Genomic DNA, 23,022 nt, shown 5'->3' with positions numbered 1-23,022 from the left:
TTGTTCTCCTTCAAATCTTCTTTAAACTATACATTCCTAATTCCTTCAACCTGTCTCAAATGGCATAGTTTCCATTCTTCTTCCACAGTCTGATAGATGGAGGTTCAGCTTGCAATTAATTTATTTTGCTAATTTTTAAAATTTGGTACCTCTTATAGCACATCTTATTGATATCTGAAATGATTGGGAAAAGGCAGAATAGTTCAATGTTTGTTTTTATGTTGGGCTTTTCAGACATGGTATTATAAGACCTAGTCCTTTACTTGAGAAAGCAGGTCATATTTCTGACATTGGGATCATTAATATATAAAACTGAGTTTCTAAAACCAATTTGCACAAAACTTGACAAAAGTTAGGATTTGTCTCACATGCCTTTTCCCTCTCTCAGCTTGAAATAGAAGGGACAATGAAGCATGGATGATCTTGATCCAAAACCCTTTCTTCATACAATTTCTGATAGAGCTTGGGATTTTTCTGAGGAATCCTGAGTCAACTTAAGGAAATTTCATCTGTTTTTTACTGATTATTTAGAAATAATCATGATAATAATAATAATAATAATAATAATAATAATAATAATAATAATAATAGCAATTGCTAACATTTAGAAAGTGCTAACTATATGTCAGGCACTGTGTGAACAGCTTTAGAATTATTATTTCATTTCATCCTCACATTAATTGTTATTATTATCATTTTGCAGGTGAGGAAACTGAGGTGAGGTGAGATTAAGTGACTTGTCCAGGGTCATTAAGCTAGTGAATATCTGAGGCTGGATTTGAAGTTAGTCTTTCTAAATCCAGTCCTGCCACCTAGGTAACTCCAGAGAGGTTTAGGAGAATGCTTTGTTACAAGGTTATAGCAAATCTATCTCTTTTAGAAGATATTATCCAAGTCTGAGGAATTTAAAAGTCAGTACCTGTGGAGGCTTCAGCAGAAAGGGGTTCAGTGTGATAGCCTCCAATCACACCAGTGATGGTGATTTTGTAAGGGGTGGCTGGCTTGAGCCCTGTCACTTCCATAGAATTCAGTTCACTAGCCACTGTGAGATTGTGCATTTCTTCAGGGTGATTAGCTTCTTGCACCAAAATGACAAAGTTCTTGTAGGGCCCATTTGCCATGGTCCAATTGAGTGTGAAGGCATCCCAGGTAATTTCTGAAACTGTTAGGCTTCTGATTTTAGGTGCCTCTTCTAAATAAGGACAGAGAGCTAGTTAGTTACTCAAATTTGAAAAGTCATTGATAGGGACTAAGGAATGGTCTACTATGGACCATATTTTTCCTGTGAAAAGAATAATCCTTGTTTCTATTTTTTACATATTCTTAAAGGGACATTATAAACATGAAAGTCAGTATTTAAATGCTAAATTATATCTGTTATTATGAAAAAAAAACTAGGATGTAAATACAACAGGAAATTTGAACCATAAAAAAATCTAGCAACTGAGTATGTTTTAAAGACACAGGATCCATTTGACCTCAATGTCTCTTCTAAAGTGGCTCCTTATAAAGCAGTGGACTTCAGGCAATAGATGATAATTTACATTTTCAAGGGGAAAACAACTTTCTCAGAAAAATTAAAATAGTTATAGTGCAACAGAACATGATTTTTTTTAAGTTCAGTGATTATATAGAATTTTCTTTGGGAGAGAGCTTTGGATTCTCTTTGGAAAGACGAGTAGGTAAAAGAAAACACCAATACAAGAAAAAGGCATGAATTGAAAAGAGAGCAGATAGAGCTCCAAATTATCTGATAAATTTGGAGAAGAGAAGGTTCCACCCCAAAGTTTGACTATGGTCTTGTTTCAAAGTAGAAGACTCGAAAATGTTGGATGTTTCCCTCATCTAGTTATAGTCTGATTTGTGACTCTGCCTTTGGAATGGGCAACTGAGAACAGGATACTCTTTGGTACCTGTGGTGGCTTCAACATAAAGGGGTTCAGTGTTGCAGTTCCTGTTCATGCCATACAAGGTAATAATGTAAGGGGTTTCAGCCTGGAGGTCAAGAACATCAGCAGACCAAAATGTGCCAGATACTGTGAGATTCTGGGCTTCCTCAAAATTGTTAGCCTCCTGTACCTTAATCACAAAGATCTCATAGCCCCCATCAGCTGCAGTCCAGTTAAGTTTGAGGGAATCCCAGCTAACCTTGGCCACTGTGAGGTTCCCCAACTCTGGAACCTCCTCTGAAGGACAGAGTTATTGTTAATGCAAAGGCAAATCCACACAAGCCCAAGGATTCAGGTGAAATGGGACACTGGTTATCTCTAAGGCTAAACAAATCTGCTTTTTTTTTTTCTGTGCTGATCCCCAACTCATAATCATCACTAAGAATTAAGCATTGTAAAAGTTGGCATTAAAAGATCTTGCTTTCTTACCAACAATTGGAACTGAAAGACTTATGATTTGCCTGCAACTCCCATTCAGGGTAGATGAATAATTCAGATTTATTTTTTTGTAGTGTTGTTGCTTTGGTCTCCCTGACCTGCTCTTAGAACTCCTGAAGGCTTTTTCCTTAAATTAGAAATAGTCTTAAATTCTTTGTGTAGCCTATGTCCCTCCCCTTTGAGATTGATCATGAGTCATGCCTTGGAGGAGAAAGCTGTCCCATTTCTGAAGAGGAGGATTAGCATATATAATTTTATAATATATTGCTGGTATCCTAAATTCTCCAAATAAGTGAACATTAGAAAGTGGAGAGAAAGCAGATATAATTCACTGAAGATCATTCAAGGAAGCTGAATGTTGGGCATAACTCAAGGACATGGAACCCAGGTCAGAGGATCTCTGCAGTCCACCTAATCCCAAATCAGGGATTGCCCTTTAAGAATAAAAACAAAGCAAGTTAAGTGGATTAGTAAGTGAGACCCAGATACCTGTGGTGGCTTGAATAGAAAGAGGGTGTGTGCTAAAGCCCCGAATCACCCCATGGATGGTGATTCTATAAGGGGTAGCAGGTGTGAGCCCAGTCACATGCACAGATCTCAGTTCTCCTGGGATGGTAAGATTCTGGTTAGCCTCTTGCACCTGAATGACAAAGTGCTCATAGTCCCCATCAGTGGTGGTCCAGTTGAGTCTGAGGGAATCCCAGTTAACCTCTGTCACGGTTAACTCTTCCAACTTGGGATTTTTTTCTAAAGAAAAACAGATAGTTAGCTTAGTACTCAAATTGTACACCAAAGTGACCATGATCTGATCCATTCAGGAAGATCTTTAACATTACATTCACAAAAACCCAGTTCAACACCATTATTTTGTTTGCCTTTGGTGATAAACTTTCATGTCAAGGCTTCCTAAAAAGAATTTAGCAGGGTAATAAATTGTGTGAGGACTGAGATGAGCAATTAGTTTCCTAGCTAGATGGAATAACTTATTATCATATCTTTAAATTTAATACCATAACTCCCTTTACAAAGAAGACAACACATTACTGAGTAGTAGTTGTTATTATAATCCCTTAGGTGTGCTGGTGAAGAAACCACATTTTCAATGCCGGCCCCATCTGATCAGCCCATCTGAGTTCTTAGTGAGAATTTAGTTCTTAGATAGAAATTGCTAGAGAAACACTTGAGTAAAAAGAGGCTAGTTTGAGTTGGTAAGTGAAAAAATACCTGTAGAGATTTCAGCAGAAAGGGGACTTGTTCTGAAGGCCTGAATGACCCCAGAGATGGTGATTCTATAGGGAGTGGCAGGTTGGAGGCCTGTGATATCCACGGCTCTCAGGCTGCCAGACACTGTGAGATTCTGAACCTCTTCCAACTGGTTAGCCTCCTGCACCTGAATGATAAAGTTGTCATAAGCACCATCTGCTGCCGTCCAGTTGAGTTTGAGGGCATCCCAGCTAATGTCTGTCACGGTAAGATTTCCAAGCTCTGGTGCCTCCTCTGAAGAAGGACAGAAAGTTGGCAGTTAAACCATTAACAAAGGCATTTTGAAGTAGAGAAATTGGAAAATAGAACACTGTGGGTACTTTTCCATGTGAAACCATTTCATCTATATGAATGAAATGATCAATCAAACCTCACTTTTCTGTCTATATGTGTCTGTGATGTTTTTGTTTGTCTCTGTCTTGCCCTGATTACAAGGTAGAGGGGGGAAAATGTATTTAGATGAAACTGCAGGTTTCAGTTTGAGGACAGAGGATTTGATTGCTTATTTTGTAAATGCTAATCATTTTCAAGGCTTAGCTCTCCTAAAGTCATAGTGCCTCATTGGTATGCAAGTGATCCTGGGTTATCAAAGCCAGTGCAAAAGGAATATAGGCTTGTCCTTGTCCTCCCAGGTTAGAAGACCTTAATTCCTGGCTCACAGAGGATTATCTACTCTTCAATGACCAATATTGAGAAAGACTGATTCCCAGATCAGCCACTAACATAGATGGAATATTTTCAGACCATGTTAACTCAATGAGATCTCTAATATGGAAGAAGAGAATTGCAATCTATATTGATATAAGGATAATAATAATAATTACTAACATTTTTATAGTATTTAAATGTGTCAGACACCATGCTCAGTGCTTTGCAATTATTTAATTTGATTGTTACAACATCTCTGGGAAGGGTGTACTGAGGCAATGAAGAGGTTAACTCACTTGTCCAGTGTTACACAGTAGGTGTCTGAAACTAAATTTAATAGCTTTTATATAACACTTTAAAGTTTGCATAGTTTTAGCTATATTATTTCCTTGGTGAAGCAAGTATAATTATCAACCATTTTTTAGAAATAAGGAAATCAGTCGAAAGAGATTAAGTGATTTATTCATAGTTACACAATCAGTAAGTGATTGAGGCTGGGTTTGAACTCAGCTCTTTCTAATTCTAAGCCAATTCTCTCTCTCTCTCTCTCTCTCTCTCTCTCTCTCTCTTTGTTTTTTGCAAGGCAATGGGGTTAAGTGACTTGCCCACAGCCATACAGCTAGGTAATTATTAAGTGTTTGAGGCAGGATTTGAATTCAGGTCTTCCTGACACCAGGGCCCATGCTCTATTCATTGTATCACTGAGCTACCCCTCTATGTCAGTTCTGACTATTTTGACTATTAGCAGCTTTGGAAGTACTGATTAAGTAGCATCGACTAAATCCTTTAAAAGTTCAAGTATTATTAATCTAAAACAGCAAAAGTCCTGAACTTTTTTATTTTGGCAATTTTTTTTTCCTTAGCTCATACATGGAGTCCCTCCAATTTGCCAGGAATTCAGTTTATTATATTTTCTTCTATATTTTGAAACCATCAAAATTTTGAATCTCTTTCTTTCCTTTTTGTTTCAATCTTCCAAAATATCTCTTTTTCATATTGTCCCCTTTCCTGAGGATTTTTAATAAATGTCTGGGTTTTAGACAAATTTTCAAGAACTGTGCTCAGCTTGAACCACTTGCTCCACTTTGGTGTTGCATTAAGGGCTGAGCTTATATCATTAAGCAAGATGAGGGAAGAAAAGGGGCAATTATTGACATGGAAAGACCATGGCAATACTTACTAGCTGGCATAGAGTCTTAGGCACAGAAAACCAGCCTGTTTAGTGTGTCTTAACATTAATATTCAATTTTCATTTACCTGGGGAACCCAGAGGTAGGAAGTATTCTTTTAAGACATCATTAACTCAGAATCTACTATCAGAGAGCTCAAGAGAGTATGACTTATGAAGAAAGGGTTTGCTAAGGTGATTTATAATGTAATCAAGATTGGAGGGGACAACTTGAAATCACTGAAGAGAATAGTTTAAAAAATAGACACCACCACATCTTTTTTTCCCAGGCCCAACATTTCTGCTAATTACAAATGATGATTTAATTCGATTCAATAAGCATTCATTTGGTTCTGACCTTCAATAAGTAAAAACAACAATTTCAATTTAAAAATGCCTACCTTGAAAGAAGTAAAGCAACCTTTTTATATGTTGGAGTTATGATTTTAACTTAACTGGAGATAAGGGGAATGCTGAGCAGAGATCTTTGCATAGATGAAACTAGCAAGGCCTTTGTTATGTTATCTCTTTCTATTCAGGATATGCAAATATAACATTATTATATTCTCCTGGTTTTTTTTGCCTCCAACCCCCATCCTTATCCATAAACTTCACATTATAACTAAAAATTAGCCCTCCAACAATTTCTGAATAGGAATAAATACTATTACTAATAATAACTCACACTTGCATTGCAGTTTAATGTTTGAATTTTATATATGTTATCTCATTTGCTCCTCAAACAACCATGAGGTAGGAGCTATTATTATCCCTATTTTATAGGTAGAGAAAATGAGGTTTACGAAACGTTATAAGACTCGCCCAAGATCACACAGCTAGAAAGGTTCAGGTAGGGTTTTGATCTTATACTTTCTTGAGTCCACGAACATCATTCTATTCACTACACCATATGAATGTATGATTATGAAATCCCCAGCTTAAATGATGCCACTTAGTTTGAAAGAGAGAGAGGGAAAAAAAGGAGAGATTCTGGGGTCCACTGGAATGAATGATCAGAGTCTGTGGCTGCCACAGGCAACAATGCTCACTTTATACTATTTGTACTTTCGTCTCTTGATTCCATGTATCTCTATGGTTATACATTGTTTTTCAATATTATAAGAAGATCCATGGGTAAAATAAAAATCAGAATAGGGATAGTTCCATGTAAACTTTTAAAATATGAGCCCTTCTATCCTTCCCTAATTTTAGTTTTCTCCTCACTCTCTTCCAATCTGTCTCCTAACTAAACTTAATTTCGGGAATGAATCAAGCTTAATGTGGATTAGAGGGAAGAATACTGGATTTGGAAGTCAGAAGAACTGGGTTAAAATCAAGTTTTGTTATTTTCTGGCTCTTTGACTGTAGGCAAGCTCTCTAAACTTCCTGGACTTCAAATTCCTTGGGAAAATAAGAGTTGATGCTCTCATAGGTTCCTATTGCTGCTAAAGTCAATGAATCTTCCTATGAATTTAGGGTATCTTCTAGGGCAGGGGCCCAGTTATTTTTCTTTTTTTTTATCTTCCCTAGATTCCAACATAAGATATTAAACATTGAATATTGAGATGCTGAAATCAGTGTAGTATCTTTCTTGTCAGCATTTATATTTTAAGTATAAGCTCTCAATCATGAATGTGGTATTTGTTAAAGGAATTTTTGATATTAGATTACAGGTGCTTATTTGAAAAATCTCTGCCTCTGAGGAAGAGATTAGGGGGAGAAGTAAGGCAGCAAAATTGAACATTTCTGTTCTGGTGGACAATATCTTTCTCACAGTCACTTTTCCATATCTAAATTGCCTCATGTAGGGGCAGTTGGGAGGCACAATAGAGTACCGACTAGAGTCAGAAGGACCTGAGTTCAAATCCAACCTCAGAAATTTAATAATTACCTAACTATGTGGCTATAGGCAAATCACTTAACCCCATTGCCTTGCAAAATATATGAAAAACAAATTGCCTCATGTGGTCATGCACAAAGTCTTCTTTTATATAAATGAGTAGAATATTAGGACTTAGACTTATGACATGCATTGCATAGTGGATACAGGGTTTCATGGGTGTGGGCTGTCTTTAGTCTGTGTGATGCTTGATCATTTCCTTCCAAAAATCCTCCAAAGAGAAGATCTATTCAATGTGCTAGAGGCTTTTCTTTGATTGTTTTGATATTTTGTGGTATCCATAAAACAATAAAAGCTTCCTTTTAGTATAAAGGCATCTCTGGCTTTGCTAAGATTATTCTGGTGAAGTACAAGCTCTAACAGGTCTGACAAAGTTGAAGATGCTTGAGTGAACCCTGTGGTTTGCCATTGTGACTCAGTCAATGTTTGCTACTCAATAAGACATAGATGCAGGAGATAGATATAAACAGGATGAGAGACAGAGACAGATAGATAAATAACATATAAAAACAAAATAAAGAAAAAGAAAGAAAACTTAGATCTTAGAGATGAATAGAGTCTAAGAGACAGACAAAAAGAAGCAGACCAAAAGAGAGCTACATAAAGACAAAGAAATAGAGACAAAAGACAAAGAAATAGGGTCAGATAAAAAATTAGAGGCAAAACAAAGAGATTTCAACCTATTAATTATATTACCTGCCCTAAGAACACTGTGGAAGTTTAAATTTAAATTCTATTTCCATCACTACTCCCCTCCAAAAAAATGAGACTCATTTTTTTGTCATGCCTAGATTGCCTCAAAAGGAACTCCAGATAGAAACCCCCAAAAAGTTGATTTTTAAGATTGATTGGATTATTTGATTTTTATGTTCCCTTCCTACTCTAAATCAAATGGTTTTATATAATAGTAGAATTCTTGCCATTTTCAAAACATAACAAAGAAAACCATAAGAAATATATATATATATATATAGATATAGATATAGATATAGATATAGATATATATATATATATATACCATGAAGGCAAAGATTGGAATAAATATTTATTATAAAAAGTTGTTTAGGGATAGTGAAAACAAAAATTTTTCTGTTTCAGATGTCCCATCTGTTATTCTGTACCTTCTCAGGAGAAGGTACTTGTATGACTTAATATTTTGGAAAGCACCCTATCATTGACCTTTCAGAACAATAAAATTGGTCTGGTGACTCCTCGTGGACCAATTTGAAGAACTCTGTTATTTATCAGTTGTGGTTGAAGAGGTATAAAGCAAGCAGGATGAGGTGCTGGAAGGGCCAATGGAGCAAATGACAGAGGAATGGGTGAAGGGCACAGAACAGTAAACAAATGTGTCATTAAGTAAAATGAATAAATTTTTAGTGGAGAAAGAGAGAGATGAAAAGATGGTGAATTTAAATAAAAGGACAGATAACATTGAGGTAGCTAAAAGAGTGGTGTCCAGTCCAATGATAATGAGCAACAGATAATATCCTGGATGAAGCAGGACAAACATGTCTGGGTTATTGACATTCCAATCATGAATCACATATCTATGAGCTTCCTACCCTCTGGGGAAAATATTTTCATTGTGTTGTATACTCCTTTGATAACAGATTCTTGGCATTTCTCAGTGGAAAGGGCCTTTCTTGGGGACTTCCCCAAAAGATTTTTTTATATTACTTTAGACTATGGGTAATATGAGTTAGGGTGAGAAGTCAAAGTTCTATGATGTTACATTTGCCCTTTAGGGAATCTATAGGCTTAATGGAACTATTCTTAAGAGCTCTCCATCAATTGTGAGAACTAATTTTCAGATCTCTTCCTTCATCAATAGCTAGCTAGCTGAGAGTCATCCAAAGGAAAAAAAAAAGGATAGTATTCCTTAACTGTAAAGAGTGAAGGATTTGAAATACATTGGGGCAATACTCATAAGAAATGAGGCAAAGTATAAGAACCAGGACCAGGAAAACAATATAAACAAGGATTGCAACTATATAAATAGAACAACAGCAACATCTACAAAAGGAAAACTGATGATAGATAATGTAAATGCCCAAGGTTGCCCCTGAAGAAGAGATATGGGAATGTATCAATATACCTCCCATAGGTGGGGGACTATGACATGGAACACTGCCTATACTGTGAACAGGTTGTCCAACTTGAGTCTGTTTCTATAGCCCTCATTTTTGTGCTCCTTGTTGTATGGATTGCATTGATTTATTGAATTCTGTGTGTGTGATGGTTTTTGTTAGGTGATACTGCTCAGAAGAGTTAAAAGGTTGGATACCTCTGCAAGATTTGATTAATATATTGTCTAATTTCATTGAATTAGCTTTCCTTTCCTCCTTATTTTTTATTATTAGAAATGGATCTTTAAGTGAGAAAGGGGGAGAGATATAAGAGAAATGCAGGTGATGTTAAAAACAAAAGATATCAATACCTTTTGCTGAGAAAAGAAAATCATTAAGAGACTATCATAGATAAATAACATATAAAAACAAAATAAATAAAAAGAAAGAAAACTTAGATCTGAGTTCATCATCCATCTCAGTCACTGTGTGACTCTTGCTAAGATCATTTAATCTTGCTGTTACCTCAGTTTCCTTATCTACAGAATTGGGAGGGGCAGGTAGACAAGATGACTTCTTAGGTCCCTTCCATGATCCTATCATATTAGGACCTTATAAAAGAATCAGTGGACAGTAATAGTGTAAGCAAAAGTGAGAATTAAACCTACTAAAATTCAGAGGGTGGATTAGACCATCTTGACTTCCTTCTCTTACAAGACTATGAGGGAGCACTGAGAAAATGAACTGAGAGGTAGAATAACTTGCTAAAATTTTCAGTGTGAGTTTTAGACTATTATCCTCCCCTACTATTTGACTCGGTCCCAAAGAGAGATAGAAGACTAATAGAGCAGTGTCAGAAGTCAAAGATTGTCCAGACCAGACTGTCTTGAGGTATTAACTCCTCATCAAACTGATAAAGCAATTCACAGTTGCGTGAACAGGTATATGATTTCTCAGTTTAGTTTACTCAAGACCATAGTAGAAATAATTCTGTTCTCAAGGTATTTATATTTAACTTCTGATTATTATTTTTTGGTAAAATATGCTATTTTATTTTTCCTGCATAATAATAATAATGATAATAATAATAATAATGAACCTTTATATGCAAAGTATGTATTTTCATATATTTCCTGTCTCCTAAATGAGTCTCATGATAATCCTAAGAAGCAGATAATACTATCATTACTATTTCACTTTACAACTGAGATAAAATATTTTACTCAGTTCACACAGTCACTGAAGATTGAAGGTAGGAAGGAAACTTCGGTTTCTCTGGATTGTAAGGCTAGTTCTTTTCCTCTGACTTCACCAAGCTATTTTTATCCTTTCTTATTTATTCCCCTTTTCCTTCCCTCTTTTCCTCCTCGTGTCTTATCATTTTATTTCTCCCTACCCTTCTAATTTTTTCACTCTCATCCTCCTGTAAGCCTTTATAGTCTAGGAAACAAACACTGTTCTTTTTTTGTATCTATCATAGCAACTTGCCTGTGCTCAAGAAATATTTATTGATTTCAGCACATCTCTTGGCCATGCCTCTAAAACTCCTTAAGCCTACTAGCAGGGTGATGAAAGACTCAGATCAGTACAGACACATTGTCTCCTTTTCAGCAAGTTTGCTAAAAGGTCTGGGAAGAAATGGGGTTGAAACTATTGATTAAAATGGAATTTAGATTTATCCAGAGGTTTCCATTCAGACTTACAGAAAATTAAATCAGCTTTTTAGTTTCCAAATGGAGAAAGTGAATTTTGAGGATTATTTTTTCTTTTCTCTTTTTTTAAAAAATAAGATTCATTGATTGGTGAAATCATAATCCAAATCCTTAGAAGTATGCATTGAAAGGGAAGAGGGAAGTGGGTGTAGAAAAGGATCTTAGCCAAAACTTCTCTCACACTCTAAATAATCAAAAGCTATCTATTATAGCAAGCCTCAATTTAAGAGGCCAAATCACTGAAAAATTATAGTCAGGAAGGAGCATTCCAGATGTGAAAGGGACTTGAACTTTTCTTTAGCCTTGAAGGATGATTCATTAATATATCAAAGTAGATATTTTGATTTCTTTTAAACAAAAAATGAGGAATTACTATATGGATAAAAGCATTATATCAAAATAGTGCCTTCAGGATTTTAAAAATGTTGCCTAAAAGTAAGAGTACCAGCAGGAAATAAATCCACTGTGACTTCAGACTTAGATCTTGTGCTCCTATTTTAAGAGGCCTCTTCTCCTGATTCAGCTGAGGTCTGTGGTCTTCTCAAGTGAGGATGGAGAGCTGATGTAACTTAGGCTTAGTATTTTTACAGAGTCAGTCAGTCATGATTTATTAAATGTCTGCTATGTGCCAGACCCTATGATAAGTACTGAAGATAAAAGAAAAGTATAAATCATTCCCTGCTCTCAAGGAGTTTATAATCTAATGGGGGAGGGGGAACAGTTTTAAAAAACAAAGAAACAAACTATAATTAAACAATAGATATAAAACATACATTTTTTGGGGGGTGATCTCAGGGGGAAGTCACTAATATATATTAAGGAGAATAGGGAAAGAAGAAGGTGTATTTTCAGCTGAAACTTGTAGGAAACCAGGGTAGCCAGGAGACAGATGAAGATGGAGAATGTCTCAGCATGCAGGACTGCCAGAGAAAATGCACTGAGTTGGAAGATGAGTATCTTGTGAGAGGAACAGTAGGGAAATCAGTGTCACTGAGATACAGAGAATGCAGAGGGGTGTTAGATGAATTGGAGTAAGAATAGAGTGAGAATATTGGAAAGAAAGAAAGGGACCAAGTATGTCAATGAATTGTGTTATGTTTAACTCTGACACTATAGAGACATGGATTCTTTCTCCCTCTCCTGTACCACTCTCCCTTTATTTCCTTTCCCCCTTTCTCTCTCCATCCCAGTCTCTTTCTCACTATCCATCTCTCACACAAAACAATTGTCAAAATAAAGGAAGAATATAAGGTTAAATATTTGAAGTGTGTGTGTGTGTGTGTGTGTGTGTGTGTGTGTGTGTGTTTAGTGTGTCTAATTTTTGGGATTCTTCTGCTTTAAATAAGGCTCAAACTCTCTAAGTTGAAGTCTTTCAATTTCTACTTTATTTAGATTGTTCCCTGATCTTGAAGGGACTTTCAAGACTATTGTTCAAAAGATCAAAATTTAGAACTAGAAGAGGCCTCAGAAGCCATCTAGTTCAAATGATATTATATAGGTAAAGTGTTTTACAAATCTTAAGCACTATATCAGCATCAATCATCATCATTATTCTTTACAGTTGAGGAAACTGATACTCAGGAAAGGTGAACAATTTATATGGCTAGTAAATTTCAGAGGGAAGTTTTGAATTCAAGCCCTCTGATTACAAAGCCAATAATATTTTCATTCTTTTCATTTTACAGATGAGAAAACTGAGTACCAGAGGAGGTGCAGAAACTTGTTCTTAGTCACCAAGGTAGCAAAGCAAATAATTGCAATATGGAATAAGCCTATGCTTATTCCATTACACTAAACTGTTTCCCTTTTATTATTTTTCTTAACTTATGAATGACCCTAGAAAAAGGTCTTGAAAATCCCAGGTCAAACTATACTTAGAAAACAATTCTAGATATTGTTCCCTAGATAAGTAAGTTAGCCCAAGAACACTTAAAGAAAACATATGGTTAGTCTAATTTATACAAATCTTGTCAGTAGGCTTCCTCAAATCTTACTAGTTGCTCACCTTCTGTTTCCTGATAATTCAAACCTCCTCTATTCTTTAAGAAAACACTGAAGTTCCATCTCTTACAAGGACCCTTGTCTTATTTCATTCATGTACATTGATTTTCTCCTATTGGATTATAGGATAAGAGAATATGGAGCAGGAAGGGAAGTCAGAAGTTATCTCAGTATAGTTGCCCTACCTGTCCCTCATGGCCTTGGGCAAGCCACTTAACCCCACTTGCCTTGCAAAAAAAAAGTCAAAATAAAAAAAAAATGAAAATCTATTATCACTAAAACTCTTGATAGTGGTATCTTCTAATTTGGAAGGGACATATGCATTCTCCCGATATACATTGCTAAAGTCTCTGGTTTTTGTAATTTAATATACTTCATTATTTTTTGTCAGTACTGGAGAAATGTGTCAGTAATAGTAGGGAATAATGTTGTTCTGAAATGATTAGCTTAGGAAAAAAACTGGTCTAATTTTTTTAGCCAATGAAGGAGGAATTAAAATGACAAGATAGTTACAGAAGGCTCAGGCTTGTATACATCTCTGCTATGATATCCTGGAGAGTAGAAAGGAACCTGCAATGAGAACAGAAGCAGGAAAAAGATATCCAAAAGATTATCACCAACCTCTTGGGCTTCCTGAGAGAGAGAGAGAGAGAGAGAGAGAGAGAGAGAGAGAGAGAATTTTAAAAGGCAAAAAGGCAATTAATATGTTGCTGCTGGGGAGAGGAAAGAAAAATGAGAAATCATTAGCTAGAAACTTTAGAAAACCACGCATTATAAATATAAAATGAGGTAGTACATTTCTGTAGAAAGCATTAATTAAGGTAAAGTGGTTCATTTAAATAACCACTGATGCTTAAGGGAAGAAAAAAAAATATCAGTTTGGAGGCATGGAATATAGCTAGCTTGCTCTCAGTGGAATTTGTATAATGGAAAAGAAAGAACTTTTTAAAATCTTCTTAAATAGCACATCCTCAGACTCTTGAAGATGGGAGTTAATTTGCATGAATGGAGGGGCTTATGCAGAGCTTGACGCTACTCACCTGTTGCACCTTTCACACGGGCTGGCTTGCTTTTGTGCCGTCCTTTCTCTGTCACAAGGTGGATGGCATACTCTTTGCCAGGATCCAGATTTCTCAGAACATAAGAGGTGGTGTCTGCTGGTAAATGGACTTCCTTCTGCTCTCCTGTGGAAGAGCTGTAGGTCAGGCGGTATTGGTCAAACTTAGCCAGAGGTCGTCTCCAGAGAAGGGCCAAGGTGGTTTCGGTAGGCTCAGAAATTTGAAGATCCTTTGGGGCATCCATATCTGTAGGAGAGATGTTAAGAGCTTCTGTTATTGAGAAGATGCTTTGGGTTGAATCTATTTGCTACACTACTGATTGGGTATTCTTCCAAGTGTCCTTTGGATAGAAGTATTAAGCTTGTAAGGATAGGGAAATCAATCAATCAATTAATCAATCCCAAAACATTTGCTTTTCCATCTTTTTTTTTTTTTAGATTTTTGCAAGGCAAACGGGGTTAAGTGGCTTGCCCAAGGCAACACAGCTAGGTAATTATTAAGTGTCTGAGACCAGATTTGAACCCAGGTACTCCTGACTCCAGGGCCGGTGCTTTATCCACTATGCCACCTAGCCGCCCCTGCTTTTCCATCTTGTCTGTCTCTTTTTAACCACATTTGAGATTTTCTTTGCAAAGGCACTGTAATGGTTTGCAATTTTCTAGCTCATTTTACAGATGAGGAATCTGAGGCAAATAGTGTAAAGTGAAACAGTAAGTGTCTAAGGTCAGATTTGAACTTATCAGGATGAGTCTTCCTGACTTCAGGCTCCTCACTCTACCCACTAGGTCACCTAATTGACTCAAAATATTTAAATACATACTATCTGCGAAGCACTATGTTATTTGTAAAATGTTTGCTAAATGATAGGAACTGTGCTGACATTTCTTGAATTCCTACTAACTGTTAAGCACCTAGCTGACATTTCTAAAATGCCTGTTGTGTACTACAAAAGGTGCTGGGCAAGCAAATACAAAAAATACAAACAATCCCTACTTGCAATGAGCTTACATTCTAATAGAGAAAGGAATTATCTTATTCAGAATAAAGATCCACAGAGAAAAAAATCAAGGGAACAAAGCTACTTGTCTTAACTAATCAGGCAACAATCCACTTAGGAAAAGATCATCATTTAAAAAATAGAAGGAAACTGAATATACATGTGAACTTTCATGTCATCATATTATAGTGGAAATAGACCTCCACTGGAATGTTATTTTGTTATCATCTCGGGTCCTGTGCAAGAAAAGGCTTTGTGAGTAGAGACAAGCTTGGGTTGATCCTTTCAAACTGGACAGTTTCTAAGAATAGGTCTTCTGCTAACCAGGGACCTTACTAGCTAAGTGTGAATCAGAGGGCTAGAATACTACATGATTTATTTTGAGGGATGACAGTGATGAAGTAAATAAAAAAAAAATTACTGAGATTTGGTGGGGCTGGAATGCGTTTATCTGGAGAGGGAGTATTCCTGGACTTGAGTTACAAGATTTGAGTCTGACTACTGTCAGTGCCACCTCCTGAACAACTCTTCACCTCCTTGAGAATATTAGGGAAAATTAGGGATCACAAAGTAGTTTGAGGGAAAGTGCTTATTAAAAGGCTAGAGAAATAGGGGTTATCATCACCACCTCTCCTTACCTGTGGCAGCATTGATGGTAGCGGGATTGCTTTCCTTATCATCCTTCACTGCCGATACTCCAATTCCATATTCTGTTCCAGGTCTCAAACCTATAAAAAAAAAGAAGAGAGTTGCAAATTAGCATGTGGATGTGGAAAGCATTCAGATACATATTCATATAGTCCTAAGCAGAGGTCTCACAGAGAGGACCTACATTCTCAGTAATTTGCTTAGGACAAGCTTCATGTAGACCTTCTAAGGGACAGAGGATCATTGTAATATATGATCCAGAGATGCAAAGGACCTTATAGGTCTAGTTCAACTCCTACATTTTAAAATTTTAAAAAAGCTGAAACCTAGAGAGTTTATATAACTTGCCCAAGATCATGCAGGTAGTCTCTGACACAGGTGGGATTTGAAATCCACTTCTTCCTCTAAAGATAGTTTTCTTTAAATAGGACCACATTAGACTGGAAAGATTTTGAGACAGTGTAGTGGTATGCTGTGAGTCTACTCTAAAAGGATCACCCTTGTTTTGGTGTCCTCACCAGGTGATGATTGCTTTTTCTGCCTGCTAATTAATTATATGCTAAAACATGAAAGTGTATGATCTGCATCTGGGAAGAGCACACCTTCATTGAAGTAATCAAAGATCCTGTCCTGGCTTCTATGATACTTAAAAAATGTCTTAAATTCTGTTTTACAAAGTGAATGAATATCTCCAAAGCAAATCATGGTACATGAATGAGATAGAATGGTACTAAGTTGTAAAAATTGATGAATATGAAGACTAGAGAGAAACCTAAAGAGACGTATATGAACTAATCCAGAGTGAATTTAACAGAACCAGAAACAATATACCCAATGACTGTGACAAGACAAATGGAGAAACAAATCAAAACTGAATGCTGTTGACTATGCTGAGAAGAGATCTCCCTCCTTTGTATGCAGAAGTGGAACACTGCCTAGATTTTTGATTAACTGTGCTTTCCCTCTCCTGGCCCCCTTTTAAAAAATTCTTTGTTTTGAGGGATAGACCATTGAGTTAGTGGAAAAAGATACAATAGGTATGTTTGGTAATGATAATGATTTAGCAGTATTTATAAAGTGTGATTGCTAGAGAAATCAGTCTTTAAGTGAGGGTTGAATGATCTTTGTCAGTTCGACTGCTTAAAGTCTCAAGTAATCACAGTCAGAAGCATACAAAGAGGCTCTATCATGCTGTGAAGTTTTGGCTCCTTGAGGCAGGGCATCTTCCAGGATGTTGCTCTCACCTTTGAGTGTGGTTTTGGTGGTGGCTTGTTTGCTCTTAGGCACTTCAACCTCTGCATGATCTCCTCCAGAAATGGGGGCAAATTTGATCCGATAATTGTCAATGTTAGCTTTGCCATTCTTCCATTCCAAGGTGATGCTATTGTCAGTCTGGGAGATGCGCTTTAGATTCCGAGGAGCATCCAGACCTGAGAAAGGGAATTTTGTCATTAACATGTTAAATCTAAGAAGATGAAATCCAATTCAACATACATTTATTGGACACTTTTTGTTTTAAGTACTATAATAGACAAGGGAATTACCTTCATTAAATTTAAAATCAAGGCATTTTATTTCAGGGTAAGGAAATAATCTAGTGTTGCTGATAAAAACTGAGGTTCAGTGGTTCAATGTATCATTGCTGTTAGTGATATTTTTTCACCTGTTACAAAAGTTTCTTTGGCTGGGTTGCTTGACATAGCTCCTCTTCGAGAGATGAGGGACACCTCATATTCTGTATCAGGTTTCAGGTTTTCAATGGAATACTGGCTGTCATCATGAGTGAGATCAATGGTGGTTCTGTCTCCTGGAACATCTTTGATACCATATGAGAGTTCAATGCCATCTATTTCAGCTAAGGGCTTAGACCAACTGATTAGAGCAGTAGTATCTGTGACATCTTTTACATCTAGCTGGCTAGGAGCATCCAGACCTGAAGACAAAAACAGAAATGTAATTAAGAGGAATCAGCATCCAGGAATTATTAGTAGAGATCAGGGCACATAAAGCCATGAAACCATTTGGCTGCTTAGAGACTGATTCCTTTAATAAAATTATATTTATTATTTTTTTTTAGGTTTTTGCAAGGCAAATGGGGTTAAGTGGCTTGCCCAAGGCCACACAGCTAGGTAATTATTAAGTGTCTGAGACTGGATTTGAACCCAGGTACTCCTGACTCCAGGGCCGGTGCTTTATCCACTGCACCCCATAGCCACCCTTATTTATTATATTTTTTTTTAAAAAATTGAATTTTGCACAAAATACTTTGATGTCTTATCATGATGTTTCAGTGGACTTTGGTTCTTCTTGAAGTTAATACCAACAAAGAATATCATATGGTAGGTTCTATAATGTTGGAAAGGGTCAGGTAAAGCCTCCATAATATACTGAGGTTCTTTTCCAAGGATCACTCTAGCACTTATGGAGAGGCGCATTAAAAATAGGGTTTTAACTGGTGATAGGGGTAGGGGAGGATAATGAAACAAAATTAAAAGACAAGATGACTCTACAACCAATATAGTGACCTCATCCACTTCTTGGTGTCAGAGTGGTATAAAAGGGAATAAAGGTGTTAAGAATCACATAGTTTTTAGATATACAATAAATTATAATTTGCTCTTAGTACCCTGATGTGTGAGATTGTTGTCCAAGAACAAACATTGGGCAGACTGCTAGAGTAGATGAATTAGCAGTCTTTACAGGCTTTTTTGTTGTTTAGTCATTTGAGGCTTTCTTGGATAAAATATTAGAGTGGTTTGCCATTTCATTATCCAGTTTATTTTACAGATGAGGAAACACAGGGTTAAGTGACTAGTCTAGCTTCACATTCCTAGTACTACTTATCTGCCCTTACTATAAACAAAATCAGAAGAGTAGAAGAAATTGCAGCTAAATGAAAAAATGGTTCATGGGTAGGCAAAAAAAGAAAGAGTTGGTGGAATGGGGTTATTGTATTCCCAGAAATCACAAGAGATATTATTTAATAGAAAATTTAATCATCATATACTACATGATGACAAATATTTGCAAAAATATCATCATAAATAAATGTAGCTTATGCATCAGTAGCAACGATGAGGCTAAAATGGTAAATACATCCTATGAAGAACTTGACAAAACCTAAAGCAATGTAAATTCTCATAGAAGGTGCCTTCAATATAGTGGAGAAAATAAGTGAAAATAAAAAGAAGGGAGAAATATAGTGGAAAGTATGATTCAGGAAGAAGAAATGAAAAAGGTCAAAAGCTTATGCAGAAGCCTCACGTTTCCTTTATCACAACTGTTTTCTTTGGGAAAACAAATAAACAAAAAGCCCAAAAGAATTTGCAGGCACTAGTTAGGGCAAACAACCCCCCCCCAAAAAAAAGAAACCCAAACAAATAAACAAAACAAAACAAAACATCATAAAGAATTATAAAAGTTATATTTTAACATACAGAAAACCACTTGTTATTGATGTATTATCTGAGTCAATTATCTCTATACAGGGCTCATTAGAGCTAATATCAGAATAGGTGAAAATAAAAATAAAGGATATGAGAAAATATATGACATATAGTTGAAACAATTTAACCTTGGAATATTTAAACAAGTAATTAAAACCCATAAATTAGAAATGGACACCATGCACAATATAAAAATTTACTATAATAATTTTATCCAGAAGTTTAGTCAATGTAAATTAATGTACAAGAAGACCAAAAGAACCCAAAAAAGACTTTAGTCAGCAAACATTTGACTTACATTCCAAGCAGAGATAATTTCCAAAGACAACTCTGAGTTTTAATGTAAACAGATTTTTGAAATATTATGAAGAATTATGATTATGATCAGTATCACCTCATAATGTAGAGAGAAATGGCGGAAGATTAAAAACCAGTTTAAAGAAAGTGTGGCAAGATATCCAATTAAACAAAGTCATCCAGTAGACATGCACAAATGAAAATGGAGGGAAGACCACTAAAGGAAAAAATAATGAAAGAGATTTGAAAAAAACAAGCATTTTAAGAGACTGTTTATTCTATCAAGTACAGAGGTACCTCTATGGTTGGACTCTAACTAATAGCTTGTTCTGGAGGAAGTAGAAAGTAAAAGAGAACCAAGATGAGAAGAGCAGCTGTATTAAACTAAATATACCAAAAGAAGATTAAATATATATATATATATATATATATATATATATATATATATATATATATATATGTATTAAGTTTTTGCCAGGCAATGGGGTTAAATGATTTGCCAAAGGCCATACAGCTAGGTAATTATTAAGTCTCTGAGGTCAGATTTGAACTCAGGTCCTCCTGATTCCAGGGTTGGTGCCCTATCCACTGCACCACCTAGCTGCCCCAGTAATACAATTTTGAGGATGCTGAGAGATCAATATACAAATATGAAGGAAGGGAAGAAATCCAAAAATTCTAGAAAAATATATCTTAATAATACTTTTTAAAAAAATGACAGAAAGAACATCAGAACTTGTCAACTAATATATCTATTAACTATCTGTTTAAAATCATATATGAAAATCATCTCTATATGAATCAAAGATATCTTAGATGAAAATATTAGTATGAACCAAATAGATTTTTTTGGAAATGATGAACTGTTTCTTTACTATTTTACTATTAATTGAAAGATGCAGACTTTTGGATTCTCTTGTGCTTAATGCTTGTTAATTACATTTATGTATATATATGTATATATACATACATATATATGTATATGTATATATATATGTATATGTATATATATATTTATATATATATATATGTATATGTATGTATGTATAGAAATGATTTGGTAGAACAAAACATCATCTTCTTGGCCCTTCTATAAAGTTTTTTCCCATCTGCACCTCAAGATTTTTCAAGATTCCTTGAAAGATATGATAATAGAAATAATCCTGTTTGATAACCCTCTGATATTAAACATCAGGCAAGCTAAATGTATTCTTGTCAAAGATATTTATCATTGCATTAAATAAGATGAGACAGAGTTTAAATCAAAGAGGGATTTCTTGTGGATGGTGAAATTTTCTGAATTTATGGATGACATTGTTCTTAAGGCTTCAAACCCCAGATACTGTTGAGCTTCCTGGAAGAGACCTATAATCCCATGAAATAGTCTGGCCAAGTTGATAAAGAATGTCTATTTCTAAGACTTCAGCATATAATTGGATGGAAACCCTATAGTGACTGTCCAACAGTAGGTAATTCTGGGTCAGATAGTATATATGGACAAATAATTTGGGTTCACTAAATAAAGAGGAATAAAATAGATAATTTGCTTTATGGAAGAGGGGAATTTTTTTTACTTATTCTAAATTTACCATGAAAGCAAAAAGCCCATCTTAAAAACCAATGATTTTCCACTTGTTATAAAACAGCAATATAATTGCCTCCAAAGAGTAAAAATGAGAGAGTTAGGGTGAATTTAAACCAGGATACAATATGAGACCAGTGAAATACAGTGAAAAAGAATAGAAGTGTAAGATGTCATTAAATAATTTTATAATAGGGGCAGTTAGATGGCACAGTGGCCTTGGAGTCAGTAGGACCTGAATTCAAATCTGACCTCAGACACTTAATAATTACCTAGCTGTGTGACCTTGGGCAAGTCACTTAACCACATTGCCTTATCAAAAAAAAAAAGAATTGTTTAATAAAAAGAAAAAAAATGGGGGTGGCTAGATGGCATAGTGGATAAAGCACCGGCCCTGGAGTCAGGAGTACCTGGGTTCAAATCCGGTCTCAGACACTTAATAATTACCTAGCTGTGTGGCCTTGGGCAAGTCACTTAACTCTGTTTGCCTTGCAAAATATCTAAAAAAAAAGAAAAAAAGAAAAAAAATGGCCTAGTCATGTAGCAAAATTTGAGGAATGACAAAGGAAAAGCCAGAGCTGCTGGTGACCCAGTGGATAAAGTGCTGGACTTAGAATCAAGAAGATATAAATCTTGTCTCAGACATTTATTAGTTTATAACCATAGAGAAAAATGAGTTATGATCTACATTGTTGTGGGAACTCGCGTAATGATGAGATCAGACAATCTATTTCAATATTTGAAGATTATACTTTTAGACCTTAAGAGTCATTTAGTTCAATCTCTTTATTTTATATATGTGGGACTCAGGGAAATTCAAGGTCATACAAGTATTAAATGGCAGGGCTGGGATTTGGAATCAGAAAATCTGGTTCTAATCCTATCTTTGCTTCCTGCTACCTGTGCCACCTTGTGCAAATCGCTTGAATTCTTGGGTTATTTTTATTTAAATATGCAAAATGGGAAGATCAGACCTTTTCAGAGTCTTTCCTGTCATTGCTGTACTAGTGTTAGCTTCTACTTGGTTCTCAAAAGCTGATTGTTAAATTTTCAGTCTAAGTATTTAAGCCTTAGAAACAGACAAATACTATACCAGGGCCTGATTTATCATTTTGTTTGTTCTAAATTCAAAAAAGTGATGGTGAAAGTAGTAATAAGGAAGGTAATATTTAAAAGAGTGTCCTGTGTGCATTTTTTTTTCAGAGAGCTGGTTGTTAAAACTTTAGTAGCACATCACTACTTCTAGCTCAAAATCTGTGACCTTACAGGTCAAAATTCATAATGTTTGCAGCAATACTTTGGGTGAGATAAGAAGGTAGAACAGAGGTGACCCCTGAGTCCCAGTTTATAAAATGGATTAAAACTTAGACTGTATATATATTAGTGAGGGAAACCCAGTTTATATATTTGCCTACTAGTCATACAGAGAATGTTACTAACTCATTATTACATAGAGAATGAGGTTGACTTAAAAACTGAAATGCCTACCCTTCCAAAATTTAGGCTAAGAAAGCCATAGGATTCCCTGAAATTACATCATACATATTTTCAGGGTAGCTTCCCTGGAGCTGGGCAAATATTGGGATGATCTCAGCCCATATTTTTTGTGACCTAATGATTTCTCTTGTTAGTACCTGCCCTTTACCTACCGCATGTAGATATTGTCAGAAAGAAAGAGAAAGCCTGGATTATTCAGAGCACAAACCTATTAATTTGCCCTAAGCTAGGTCAAATGGGTGTGATATCAAAAAGAAGCTTTCTTTCTGATTCAATAGTACAAGTCTTTGCAGTTTCTCCCTGTCAATGAGGTTCAATAGACTAGTGGTTAGTTCCTATCAAGGGTTTG

The 23,022-nt window shown here is 35.7% G+C and overlaps 1 protein-coding gene across 5 annotated transcripts in view; it reads right to left on the bottom strand.

Moving 5' to 3' along the window:
* TNC (tenascin C) overlaps positions 1-23,022 on the bottom strand; it is a 105,530-nt gene that overhangs the window by 38,252 nt on the left and 44,256 nt on the right. For 2 of the 5 annotated variants that reach the window (XM_074211740.1, XM_074211741.1), the window contains exons 7-13: positions 17,515-17,784; positions 17,096-17,281; positions 15,842-15,931; positions 14,189-14,452; positions 3,612-3,884; positions 2,877-3,134; positions 920-1,192 (exon numbers count right to left, since the gene is read on the bottom strand). In XM_074211740.1, the coding sequence (XP_074067841.1) occupies positions 920-1,192; positions 2,877-3,134; positions 3,612-3,884; positions 14,189-14,452; positions 15,842-15,931; positions 17,096-17,281; positions 17,515-17,784 (1,614 nt within the window). Of the gene's footprint in view, positions 1-919; positions 1,193-1,913; positions 2,187-2,876; positions 3,135-3,611; positions 3,885-14,188; positions 14,453-15,841; positions 15,932-17,095; positions 17,282-17,514; positions 17,785-23,022 lie in introns of all 5 variants that reach the window. The other 3 variants (XM_074211742.1, XM_074211743.1, XM_074211744.1) reach the window with 2 other exon arrangements.

The sequence above is a fragment of the Macrotis lagotis genome, chromosome 1 (genome assembly GCF_037893015.1).
Source record: "Macrotis lagotis isolate mMagLag1 chromosome 1, bilby.v1.9.chrom.fasta, whole genome shotgun sequence".
In the NCBI taxonomy this organism is placed as follows: domain Eukaryota; kingdom Metazoa; phylum Chordata; class Mammalia; order Peramelemorphia; family Peramelidae; genus Macrotis; species Macrotis lagotis.
Note: the sequence above shows the minus strand (reverse complement) of the source record. Positions and strands in the feature narration are given on the sequence as shown.